The 13,305-nt window shown below is 38.2% G+C and overlaps 1 protein-coding gene across 2 annotated transcripts in view; it reads left to right on the top strand.

Annotated features, from left to right (window-relative positions):
- plcd3a (phospholipase C, delta 3a) overlaps nt 1-13,305 on the top strand; it is a 33,976-nt gene that overhangs the window by 4,084 nt on the left and 16,587 nt on the right. For both annotated transcript variants that reach the window (XM_059347909.1, XM_059347908.1), the window contains exon 2: nt 9,292-9,459. In XM_059347909.1, coding sequence (XP_059203892.1) covers nt 9,321-9,459 — 139 coding nt within the window. In that variant the 5' untranslated portion in view covers nt 9,292-9,320. The remainder of the gene's footprint in view (nt 1-9,291; nt 9,460-13,305) is intronic.

Genomic DNA, 13,305 nt, shown 5'->3' with positions numbered 1-13,305 from the left:
ACATCAAGATTTGAAAAGTTGTTTGTAAAATGAGACGTACCACCGAGAAACGATCATTCTCTAGTATCCAGAATTTCACAATAAAATACAGTAAACAGTATTTTTCCTCGACACTTTCTTGAAAAATCCAACAAGTAATCACTTTTACAATCAAAAATAACTTTACAAACACTGATTACCCATATAAGTTCTGGTAACATTGGGGGGTTTTTTGGCGTTCAGATAGCTAAAAATCCTGCTCTAATTATTAAATTTTCCACATTAGGTCCCTGATTTTCCATGTTCTCACAGCAGTGTGCGGCTCTGGTTTGTGGCTTTGACACAGCAGACTATGTTGAAACTCTGACACTATGCAGACACTTGTTTAAGCATTACTGATGTTTGAGTTTTGAAACCGTATCTCTGTGCCTGAAAACGTCATACGCAACTGTCAGCTCTATATTTGAGCGTCCGGCTAATAGTGAATAATGAAGCCAGTGAGGTCGCCCCACCCCCCACTGGACCCCGACCCCTTACCGCCATGTGTCGTCATAAATCAGTCAGGTGGCCTTCAGCTACCGTGTCTTTGCAGCTTTTTAATCCTCACTTAACGTCAGATGACAAAAACATTTAAAGAGTGGAATAAAGTTCAGAGGTTTTGCGTCATGTGGTGTCACGAGACAACTTGTTTGTTTAAAGATTTCTCTCTTACTGTAAGCCTTTGCCTACAGGTATTGTTCCTGTAAACCCAAAGTTTGTTATACTTTTGACATAATCTATGTTTGAATCTGACAAGTGCACACGTGGATAAATATATATTCTGCATCCCCTCGGGGCGGGTTGTGGATTTGGTTTCAGGGAGTCTGGCTTTGCTGCTGACTCTGGAGCTCTGCGGTGCTGAGATAGTGAAACACAGCAAATAGTTTATTGTGAGAACAAACACAAACATAATCCATAATTTTGTAGGTTTGGGATTGTATTGAAATTGCTACAAGTATGATACAGGAAGTAGATCTCAGTGTTCACCAAAGTGACCAATAATCAGTGTAACCGCCCCGTAATCTGGCTCTGCTCCAACATTTAATGGGTTCTTTCTTGGCCTGTGCTGCACACTCCCACCAAGTTTCATGATCAGGCCAGTGTTGTGTTTTTTCCGTAATCCTGCTGACAGACAGACAAATTTACAGGGCAGAGGTAGTTATGCGTTCACTTCTCTCTTGGGTCTCAAAGACCACACAGTTAAAAACAATGGATTTTAACATCAGCTGTGATTGTTGTAAACCGTTAACAGTATATTCTCCAAAATCCCAAACTGTCTATCTGAAAGTCTATCTGAAAATCTGTTCTCATGTTTTTAGTCTGGAGTTTTCCCATAAGAAAAGGTTTGTCCGTTCATGTCCAAACATGCTGAAGAAATCAGAATGGATGCCTGCTGAGTCATACTGCTTTTGTGTCAAAGTTAGCCAACTTAAACACATCAAAATTCAAAAGTTTTGATAATTTATTAGATTAGAATAAAATTGTATTATTAGATTAGATTAGATTCAATGTTTGCAGTACAAGTACTGAGAGAAAATACAGTTTAGCATCCAACCAGAAATTCAAAAAAGCTGAAAAATGTAGAATTTAAATAAATACTTAGAACATGTAATGAACAGTTAGGTATATGCATACACTAGATATATACAGTATTAAAATATCAACAGTGGTAAGGACATGCTAAGATAGGTATTGCACTGTTTCCGATCAGACGCCTTTTAGAGGAGCCCTTGTCCTAGGCCTACACCTGGTCACTAACCCAATTCAAGTAATATTCAAATAGTTTCCAGCAGATATCAATGTTCAAAGTGTATGTGCTGGATGGTGTGCGTACCTTATAAAAAGTTATGGAGTTGCAGACGTTGTAGTGGTCTGCATGTAATGTGCAAATTCTGTTATTCGCTATTACCATGCTAAGCGGAGATTTAGCTTAAAGACAATATATGAAACACAATAGTTATCAATCAATCTACACATTCCACAACACATCTAATAACCCTTACTCACATTATTCACATCCATCTGTTTGTGCTGCATGTAAACCTTTTCCCTCCTATATCTGTGTCTGTATATGTCTAACCATGTTGAATAATTAAGTTTCTTTTTCTTAAAATAACTATTTCTGTCTCTTTTTATATCTCAAAGTACATCCATGTATTACCCAATTTACACTTTGTATATTAACACTACGCAAGAGTATTACACCTCATTGTACATCCCACTTCCACACATAACCTCATTTGGCCATAATTGAAAAATCTAGTTAATCTCCCACTATACGAATACATACTTCCTACGGTCACTGAGTTGAAATAACATCAATTACCCTTTTCTGTCTATTTTAATTACTAACATTACAATACCTCACAGTTTCTTATATTACTGTGTTTAAAATCCTGACTTAAGATAACAGACCAACCAATCATCAGTGGCATCATACAAAAGTAACACAAAGCTTCTATAGTGTATTCTTTACAAGATAAATCGTGCCTCCAACAGTAGGCTGCATACAGTGGCTGCATAAAGTACTGATACAATATATACAGATAAAAAACAAGTCCCGCCTCTGGCTGGGCAGATAGCCAATCATGATGTAAGATAATGGGGTGGCTAATTAGCTTTGAGAGGTGACCGGTAAGTATAGCAAATACTGCAGATAGTGTACGTGCAAGTTGTGCTAATAGTAAATATCATATAGAGAGTAACAGCTGGAGGTGTGATAATAATAGGCCTAGATGTGGTGTGTATAGACAGTAGTATATATGCATATGCAATAGGTCAGTATGTACAGTATGAGCTGTAATATAATCATATAATCATGATGCTCACTTTCCACTCTCACACAGTCTGCTTTACTAATAAATATATATGAATCTGCCAACCTCAGAAATCCCAACAACTAAAGATGTTTGAGTTCCAGATAAACAAGACCCAGGCCTTGAGTCAGGACATGTTTTTGTTTGTTATGCATATTCACTTTTGCCCATAAAGTTGGAATAATTTTGTTTTCAGACACAATCCTCTGTTAATAGTGGTTTCATTTTCATTTTGATATGTTTAGAAGAGATGGAAGAGGTAAAAAAATATTTTATTCCCACTTTATGGGCGACAATGTTTATGTTTTTACAAGATAACTGTCCTTTTTTCTCTAGATAATAAAGTTGTGATAGCTGAACAGAATCAGTCTGTTCGCTGCAAGCAACAATTTCTTCCTGGCTGTGTTAATGGAGTCCACACTGTGTGGTCACATCCGTATTAATGAGTAAATTAATGAATTCATTATGAACGCTGCTTATTTTCAGCTGAATACAAAGAGGAGCTGCGTTGCTTTCATGTTCTACTGGGTGCTATCCAACAAAAAAAACATTTGGCAGTAATTCTGCATTTGTTTCTAATCCTGAATGTGTTGTCACATCAGGCGATGCTGCTGAGACTCACAGCTCCAAAGTGCATTCGTGTCTTCTGTCAGGCTTTCTTCAGATCACCTTTTAACTACAGATATCATAATTTTTCATCAAAGGCTGGACATTTTATGAAGAGATGCCCTACTTGCTGTCTCATGTGGACAGCTGTTTGACTCAATTAAGAAAGTTTAATTGATCGGTCGGCCGTATCGTATCAACAGCACCTCAACTAGTCTATCTTTATGTAGTGTAGAATCCTTGCTAGCTGGCTCTCGTGACAGTTGTTATGCTGAGAGAAACGTGAACCGTGTCCCAGGAGGAGCTGGTATGTGGGCCTGAGTGAAGAGAACTCATGCAGACACAATCTATTACTGACCAGCTGATTTGGTTATTTTCTTTCAGTTCCAAAGCACTCCCGCTGCTCACAGGTCAGCACACCCTCAGAGAAATATTTCACATGGGATTGAATTGAATGTTTGTTTGTTTTTCCACATCTGATCCAGCAGTGCTGCTTTCTTCTTTCAGCCAACTGTCCCTACCTTACAAGTTCGTAGCTCTCTCTTGGTCTGTCGGTGGGCTGCTCCACCACTTTCAGACAGTGACGGCCTCAAGAGGATAAACCCTTAAGACTTTCATAACTGCCTGACTATTCCTCTGTGAATTACACTACCGCTCAAAAGTTTGGAGTCACCCAGGAAATGTCAGTGTTGTTTTCCATGTAAACAAACTGTGTTATTCATAAAATAAATTACAAAATGAATCAAAAAAATATAGTAAAGACATTGACAAGGGTGGAAATAATCATTTTAACGTGTACAAATCTCCGACTTTAACCTCTAGATACTCAACCAGCCTAAGGAAGGATCATTTTATTGCATCTCAAATCAACACAAAACAGTTTTCATCTGTGCTAACATAGTGCTCCAAGTGTTTTAATGATCAGTCAGCCTTTCAACACTATAAACGTGGATTAACTCAATGTGCCACTGGAAAACAGGAGTGATGGTTGTTGACAATTTATAATAGTTATTCCATAAGAAAATCAGCCGTTTCCAACTTTAATAGTCATTTACCACATTAACAATGTCTAGACTGCATGTCTGTTATTTTAATTTAAAAATTGTGCTTTTCTTTGAAAAATAAGGACATTTCTAAGTGACCCCAAACCTTTGAGTGGTAGTGTATATCGATTTACACCAGAATGGATTGGCACCATCTTTTGTACAGACATCTGTGGTTCCCAGAATCCTTCTGACCTTTTGTGGTTGAATAGTCTTTTTTTTTGCACAAGAAGGGCGCTAACTAAGTGACAAGATCTGTTTGAATTCACTAAAGGCAGAGGAATGGCACATCAGGGCCCTTTCTTATCTCCTTTAGTGCAGGATACACTGGATCATCCTTTACAAATCAACACATCATGCATATCTTGCATGAATTTATTATGAATTATTTGCGTAAAATCATACTCATGATTCATGTCAGTAAATATGAGTGGACAGGAGGGTGACCAATGAAAAACCATTGTTAATGTGACAACCGTTTTGTTTCACTTTTTTGTCTGATAGCCTATATTCCTTTTATTTATTTCAATCAAACCATTGGAAATGAATCTTGCAGTTTCATCATGGCAGACTCACATCAATAACAGTCTCTTCACTGACTTTCCTAAAGGCTTTACCTTGACCTTGACAAGGAAAAGTAGTGATGAAAAGACGTAATATTTGACTATTTGACTGCAGCTCAACTGACTGATAGATGTTTGATGTCATGAAATTTGGTACACACATTCATGTCCTACACAGGATGAATCTTTATCACTTTGGAGATAAATTAGCTTTCAATATAACGTCATTATTAGAGTGGGAAAATGTTGGTTTATGACCATATACCTGCAAACCTAATGGCATTGGCATCAGTGTGTTTATGTCAAATAAGCAATTGTTAGCAAGAAAATATGTGATAAACAATATTTTAATTATGGTAATTAGACCTGGGAAACACCGGCATGTTAACATTGTCACTTTGAGCATGTTAGGATATTGATGTTAGCAATGTGCTCAAAACATGGCTAGTCATAGAGCTGCTAGTGTGGCTAAAATTTAATCTTTCACCATTACCAGGTTCATTTTTTTATGTTTATTACAGAATAACTTTAAAACTAATGACATCCCCATCATCCTCAGCTATACTTTATGCTTATTTTACGACGTTATTGTGCTAAATTGAGATGGTGAACACGATAAATGTTACATGTGTTTAGCATCAGAGTGTTAGCATTCTGAGACTAGCATTTAGCTCAAAGCACTGCTTTGCTGTGGGTGGGAGCTGGCATGGTTTTACTCTAACTTTCTTTCCTCTCTAACGTTGCCAATTCTGCTGCTTCTTGAATTTCTGTGCTGTGTTGAATTGTTTGCATTAGTATACATTAGCGTGGTTGCTAGCCCTTCGGCATGCGGGGCTTTGACCAACTGATAAAGAGCATGTCAACCAGATTTTCTGCAGGAGACGCTGAAAAGAAAACTCGATTGAGCTCTCCAGCCTGAAGAATCATCCCTCCATTTACAGCTTTATAAAGAGGCTTTCATTAGTCTGTAGTGTATCAAAATGTGAATGTGCTTCTGTTTACACACACTGTGGGTTGGCCAACACTTTCAGGCTTGTGCTCACTTGTTCTGCCGCCGTTAAATATTAAAACGATGCAGGTAGGAAAGCAAGAATGTGGATGTGGCTGGAGAGGCAATGATAAAAGGTGAAGCGGTGGGTTGAGACAGATGCAGTTAAGGCTGTTTGGGCAGCTTAGTGTGGTCAATGACCTGCAGTTAATCAGGTCCATGTGCTCTGCTTGTGGGAATGCCTTGCATGTGGTAACAGCTTGGAAAAACAGGCTTGGTTGTTATGGATGGAGGGCTGGTAGGGGGACTTCTTTGTGTTCGACCCTGATGGGGAGAGATCCTCGCCTGCGCCCACTTTGTTTCTCGTCGGGGGGAGGGAGATGAGAGCGGTTTCTGTTGTGCTGTAGCTTTGTGGGCCCTCTGAGGAGCTTTGCCAGCCATTTGGCTCTGACAGTATGAGCACTGTGATTTAAGGGAAAGGAACTGTGCAGAGGAATATTTAGGGGTGAGCAGAAGAGACTAACACCAAAGAATAACTTGACAAGAGTGAGATTTTGCTTCGACTTTTCCTCTGAAAAAGACTTACTGAGAGGCCCCATTCTTCCCTGCAAAAGAAGCAGTGAGGCAAAGTTAAATGTGCTTAATTAACACTGGTACTGTAAAGCTGCATGATTTTGTCATAATAGGTTACAAGGTGGTTTTGGTCTAAATTAAATTGTCAGTTAATTGTAGCGGTAAATGTACATTTGCATTACAAGAAACCTTTGAACACTCCTTTTCATTACAGTTACTTGAAAGTTCCTAGTAAAAATTTGTCTTTGAGCCTTCAAATCGTTACCCATTACCAGTGGTGGAATGTAACTAACTACATTGCCCAAGTAATACTTAAATACAATTTTGATTTACCTGTACTTTATTGTATCCATTTTATGTAACTTTATACTTCGACTCCACTACATTTTAAAGCAAATATTATACTTTTTACTCCATTACATTTAGCCAACAGCTAAAATTTAACATGAAAAACATGATAAATTTAAAATGATTAGACTTTTTTTTTTTTAAATCAAACCTCATAGTAGTTAAAATTTGCCCTACCTTGAGAAAAATAAAACCCTTCTTAAATAAATGCATCAATATTAATAATATAATAATATATTTAGAACACATAAAACAATCTGAGTGGGTCCATTCTGCATTACGAGTACTTTTACTTTAATACATTAAGTACATTTTGTTGCTAATGCTTTCGTACTTTTACTTCAGTAAGTTTTGAATGCAGGACTTTTACTTGTAATAGAGTAATTTCACAGTGTGGTATTAGTACTTTTACTTAAGTTAAGGATCTGAATATTTCTTCCTCCACACCAGACACCACTCCAAAATACATGATTGTTGAAATATTCACAGAGTAAATTTTGCTCCAGGAGTCTGTGTGTGTGTCGTGTTTGAACTATTGTGTAAACATTCCTTTGCATGATCAACTTCAACTCTGCACTCCAAATTCATCCTAAACTTTAGACTGTAGCTGCAGCCAACAATTTTATTCATTCTCTATTATTCTTCCATCTATGTTGTTTGATTAACCATCTAAATGTTTGGTCTATAAAACGTCAGAGCAAATCAAACATGCCCGTCATGACAGTCCAAAGCTCAGATATATTCAGATTACAATGATATAAAAAGGAAAAAAAAAACAGTTGAGAAGCACGATGATTAATCAGTTCTCAATCACTGCTGATTAATTCTCTGTTGATTGTCTAATAGATTATGTGTCTGATCGTGTCAGCTCGGCTTTAGTCCTTATTTAATTAAGATGTAATCAAAACCAGCTCATGTAAAAAAAGGCCTTGTGCTTGCAAAATGTTTCTTGTGCAAACTTTTGGCTCTGTGATTGATCATAAAACTTTTTTTTTTTTTACAAGATATAGCACATGATTCAAACAACAGTTACTTGTTCTCCTCTCTGTGTTCCCGTGATACCACATGACTTGGCTTTAACTTAACCCAACTTTAACCTGTATGATGTCTAAAGATCCCTTCGGCTTTCATCTTTTTTTTTTCCTTGTGCCCCGATCCTTTTAGTGCTGACAACAAATAATAACACTTGCCTCCATTCTGAGGCTCTGCTTTTTTTCTTTTAGCTTCTTGATCGAATTTCCATATGATGGTAATAGCAAGGGAGAACTACTATCTGCTGGCCTGCCACTGCTCCAAGAGAGACATAAATCTACAAATTATCATGGCTGGTCACATTCATAGACCTGAAGAAAACACACAGAGTAACATTGCTTTGTCAAAACATTAAGTCACTTTTTAAGACAAGCTTCACTCAGCACATCAAAACCTTAAGCACAGGTCAATTCCTCCGAGGTTTGTATATGAAACAGCCTGTAGTTGTTTAAGGTATAAGCAGAAATGTGTTGACTGTATATGTGAGGTTGGCTCAGACTGTATTTAACAATTGAAAAGTGAAGCTCATGTGTTTTAGTTCCTTAAATCTTCATTCTTTCTAATGGCCAGCAGGGGGCAACTCCACTGGTTGCAAAAGGAAGTCTCATTGTATAGAAGTCTATGAGGAAATTGCCCTACTTGTTCTTTGATTTATTGACTCAGTCATTTCTTTCTGATAGTTTTCTGTTTGGATTATGGTCTCAAGTGCTTATCTCAAGTGTCAATACACAATGATGTTTATTAAGTAAATTAGGGTCCCATTTAGAGTAAAATGTACAATAAAGTGACTATGGTTTGCCTTAGCAAACACAGTCAATGTTGTCTTTTTTCATCACTGTGACCCCTGGTGTTGTTACAGACAGGAGCATACTTTGGCTGATGACCAAATACCTGCAACACTAATGACAATCCCATCAGCCTCAGCTGTTTATAATGCTAATTAATGAATTTCCCTCTGGGGAGCAATAAAGTTTTTCTGATTCTGATTAGCCAAATTTAAACTAAATCATGGCAAAACAATCTGCACTCACAATCTATCTCTCTTTTAAACATCAGCATCAGCATGGTTATTGTGAGCTTGTTGGTGTGACCACTTTAGCAGCATTGTTAACAATACAGACAGCACCAAAATATCAGGACATAACTACCAACTCCCTAGATAAATGATGTTATATTTAGGTTTTTGCACATTAAGCCTGCATATGATCACAAAACCAAGAAAAACTTTTTGCTGACACAGTGTCAAACTGAACCAGAGTTTATTTACACTTAAACTTGTTCTGCTTTCTGTTTGTTTGCTCCAGGGCTGCTGGACAATGAGGACGTACGAGCGATGATGCAGGGCTGCAGCATGGTGAAAGTTCGCTCTTCCAGGTGGCAGAAGAGCCGAAACCTGCGGCTGCTGGATGATGGACTAACAGTGTGGTGTGAATCCACCAAGAGCTCCCGCAAAGCCAAAGCCCAGCAGACATGTACGTGTTGCCAAAACCTGCCTTTGTTCGTGTGTGTGTGTGTGTGTGTGTGTGTGTGAGAGAGAGCTTCAGAAGGGATTTCAAGGTGGAAAAGAGGCAAAGGACCAAGAGTTAGCTCTAAGAAGTGATGAGGGTTAAGGAGGAGAAGGAGCCCCGATAGTGAGAGCGTTCATGAATAAAAATTGTTCTTCAGAGAGGGAACTTATCAGATTAGAGGAAAAGGGTTTTGCCTGGAAGGAAATTTATCCACGGGGAAGTAACACAGAGACAGAGAAGCAGGCCTTCCACCAGCACAGACTGGGATGTGAGTCAGAGGCCATTGTTCAGAGTTGTTGAGCTCTTTTATCTTGGCTCTATCTCAAACCCTCGCCTTACCTTATTAAAGGGGCTGTTTGTTTCTGTGGTGAGTGAGGAGGCTAATCATGGCCCCTGCAATCTGGATAAACAATAATTATGTGTAATTTATGCACCGATTTATAAGCCTGGACTCGGGAAGACTCAGGTCCAGCTTGTGTAAAGTTACAGATCAGAAGGCGGAGCAGCTGTGAGCTCACTGATAACATCAGTTACCACAAACTAATCCTGATTTTGGGAAGGTAATATTTCATCTCAAGGATGTAGGTTTGGTTTCAGAATAATATACAATTAATAGAATTTCAAAAAATGTGTATAATCTAGAAATAAAAAATAAAAAAAATAATACATTCTGACTGGCTAAATTGGCCATAATGCTTTACATAATCATGTAAAACCACCTGAATTGCTGCACTAACCCAATAATCTGATTGAAGCCTGATACTTCTTTGAAGAATATTGATATTATATAATATTAAAAAGTCAAACTATAGTTCCAGGGTGAACAGTGAACAATCAAAGGGGACATATATACTTAGTTTCAGGTTCATAATAGTAGTTTAGATTTAAAAACACACACATTTAAACTCAATAAATGTTGTATTTCTGTCTTTACTACACAGAGCAATGTCCTGTTTATTGGATCACCTTTGATTGGATAATTACTGTAAAAAATCTTAGAATAAGCTCCATTGATCAAGTATGCATGCACATACAAGGAATTTAGCTAAGAAACAGCTAAATAAATTTCACAATGTCCAGGTTTCTTAGAATGATCCACCAGCCTCATTTGCATTTTAAAAAAAACATTTTTTAAACATTTTTAATTATCCAGGTTGTGCCAAGGCAAGGCAAGGCAAGTTTATTTATATAGCACAATTCAACACAAGGTAATTCAAAGTGCTTTACATAAACATTAAAAACAGCAAGACACAATTGAAAAGAGTAAAAACAGTCAATTAAAACAGGGAAATGGAAATAAAAATACAAATCAGATAAAATAGGATACAGCAGGATAAGAAAATAGATAAAATAATAAAAAGCACAAGTCAAACATTGCATAGTTAAAAAGTAAGGGCAGGAGAGTACAGCAGATAAGTGTTAAAGGTAAGAGTACACTGCAGTAAACAATAGTGTTTTTAGTCCTGATTTAAAGGAGCTGACCGTAGTAGGTAGTTTGTTCCACAGGTGAGGAGCAGAATAACTGAAAGCTGGCAAACATTTCTTCAAACTTAAACATCTTTGAAAAGTAAAACTATCGACATAGCTGGATAGAAATAAGTAGAAAAAAGTTGTTGTTTTTTGGGTGAACTGACCCTTTAAAAATCCATCCACTGGTTGATTGGGGGGCTGTGCCAAAGTGGATCTGACGTCTGGTAATAAGGCTTCTTCTGTGGTTACAACCCGAATCTGTGGTTACTCAGAAGAAGCCTAGCAGTGAGCGTTGCAATAAAGGGGAACATAAAAGGGGAAACACAAAACTGTATCAACTGCAAAGACATAATCTCAGTAAATAAGTATGGAAACAAGAACTTGATGCACAAAAACATTATTTAAACTACCTGTCATGAAATGGCACACTGGTTCTATGTTACACCTTGGGCTTAATTTACAGAAAAACAACCAGCTGGATGCGTCAGTCAGAAACGTTACATGTGATTCAGATGTTAATCATAAACAAACTCTATAAATGCTGAGAAGCTGGAGGGTAACAGCTCTTTTCAAGTCAGCAGAGGCATTTCACCTGCTGCATATTGACACAGAAAGGTATTCAAACAAGAGATTGAACTCTGTAGAGAATGCCAAAGTGCAGGGAGATTGTGCAACCTTAAATGTTTGTTTTTTTTTACTCTTTTGGAGATAAATCTTGGAATAAAAGTTTACTGCTGGGGTGTTGGAAAGCATATGAATCTCTCTCAGCCTCTTTTATTTTCTTGCTTGTTCCTTGACCTTTAGCTCTCCCACCTCTCCTCTGTTTGTGCTGTCCATCCTGATGCTAACCCCCCTCACAGAGACAGACAGGGTGGGCGGGCAGGTTTGTGGGTCAGCGGGTGGTGAAGGCCGTCTTGATTGTGCTTCAGCGGCTCCAGAAATAGCCGGCCAAGTGGTCGAGTTGCAGCTTGTAACACTCCTCACAATGATGACAACGAGCGGTGTGAGGACAGGGTGGCCCCTTCAGTGCACAGATACTGACAGTGCTGCACTGGCAGGCTAATTGGGGCCATATCTGTGTGTGTTTGTGCGAATCCAAGATGAAAGATTGGCTCGGTTCCTCTTTTCCGAGCTCCAGGCGGTTCTCCAGGTCCAATGTGATCTGGCGCCTGCAGTTCAGCACTGAGTCTGATGCTCAAAAGCACTTGGCATAGCAGACAACACTTAACGCTTCTGCTGCTCCTTTCTAAACCACACACACACATTCATGCCACTTTTACCATGTCTCTGGGATAACCACAGAGGAGGAATGTGGAGTAATTTTGAAGAGGTGGACAGCAGAGGCTTCATGACCTCCAGCAGGAGAATGAGGCTATTGTCAGGGCAGACACTGCTTATTACTCAACCGAGTGATCACCACACAGCAGGCGTCCCAGTGCACAAATAGACGAGCTCCTGTGCTGAATAAAGTTGTTGTGCTGGGATCAGCTAGTAGCCAGTTGTATGTGCGTGTGTGTTTGGCTGTCTTTTCTGGGCTGAAAGTGTTTCCCAGATCACCAGAGCTCTTCAAGCACAACATAAACAGATCATGTAAATCTTGACCTTTCAGTCCTCTGACTTCTCCAAGAAAATCATGCAAACATAGAAAAGTGCAGCATGTCTACAGGGATGCACCATCACCTGTCAAATGTTCCACTTTTCCTGCAAACTATCTGACGTTTATTACACGTAGCAGCACTCAGATGTGTACAGACATCCATGGTTCTCACACAGTTAAAGGTGCCCTGTGGAGTTTTACTTGTAAACAAACAAAGTTAGGTTTACATTTGTTGTTACTCATCAAAACACACACTGTGTGTCCTCGAAGCCTGAGAAATGTGTTGAATGCATTTCTTTCCTCACAAAATATATTGTTGTTGTTTGTTGGCTCATAGCTTCTCTTCTTTGTACATAATGGAAGCCAAATGAATTGTCAGAATTGTGTGAAACAAAATCCCCCTTGTAAAAACTTTTGTAGCTCTAACCGTGATCAAAAACTCCACAGGCTACATTTAATACTAAAAAACCTTGATGATTCCTTAACTTTCACGTAGAGCCATTATCAGCTCAGAATTGAAACTTTGGTTGAGGGCTGCAACAAACAATTACTGGTTAATTTTATCAAATAATTTACAGATTATTTTCTTAATTGATCGATCATTTAGTCTATAAAATGTACTGAAAAATACCCAATTACCTGTTTCTCAGAGCCCAAAGAGATATCATTAAATAGCTTACTTTTTCAGTCCAAAACCAACAAACATATTTTATATTCTATACTTTCAGATAAAAACAAGCATA

Source organism: Centropristis striata, chromosome 13 (assembly GCF_030273125.1).
Source record: "Centropristis striata isolate RG_2023a ecotype Rhode Island chromosome 13, C.striata_1.0, whole genome shotgun sequence".
NCBI classification, from domain to species: Eukaryota; Metazoa; Chordata; class Actinopteri; order Perciformes; family Serranidae; genus Centropristis; species Centropristis striata.
The sequence above is the reverse complement of the archived record's forward strand: the minus strand, read 5'-3'. Positions and strand labels throughout refer to the sequence as shown.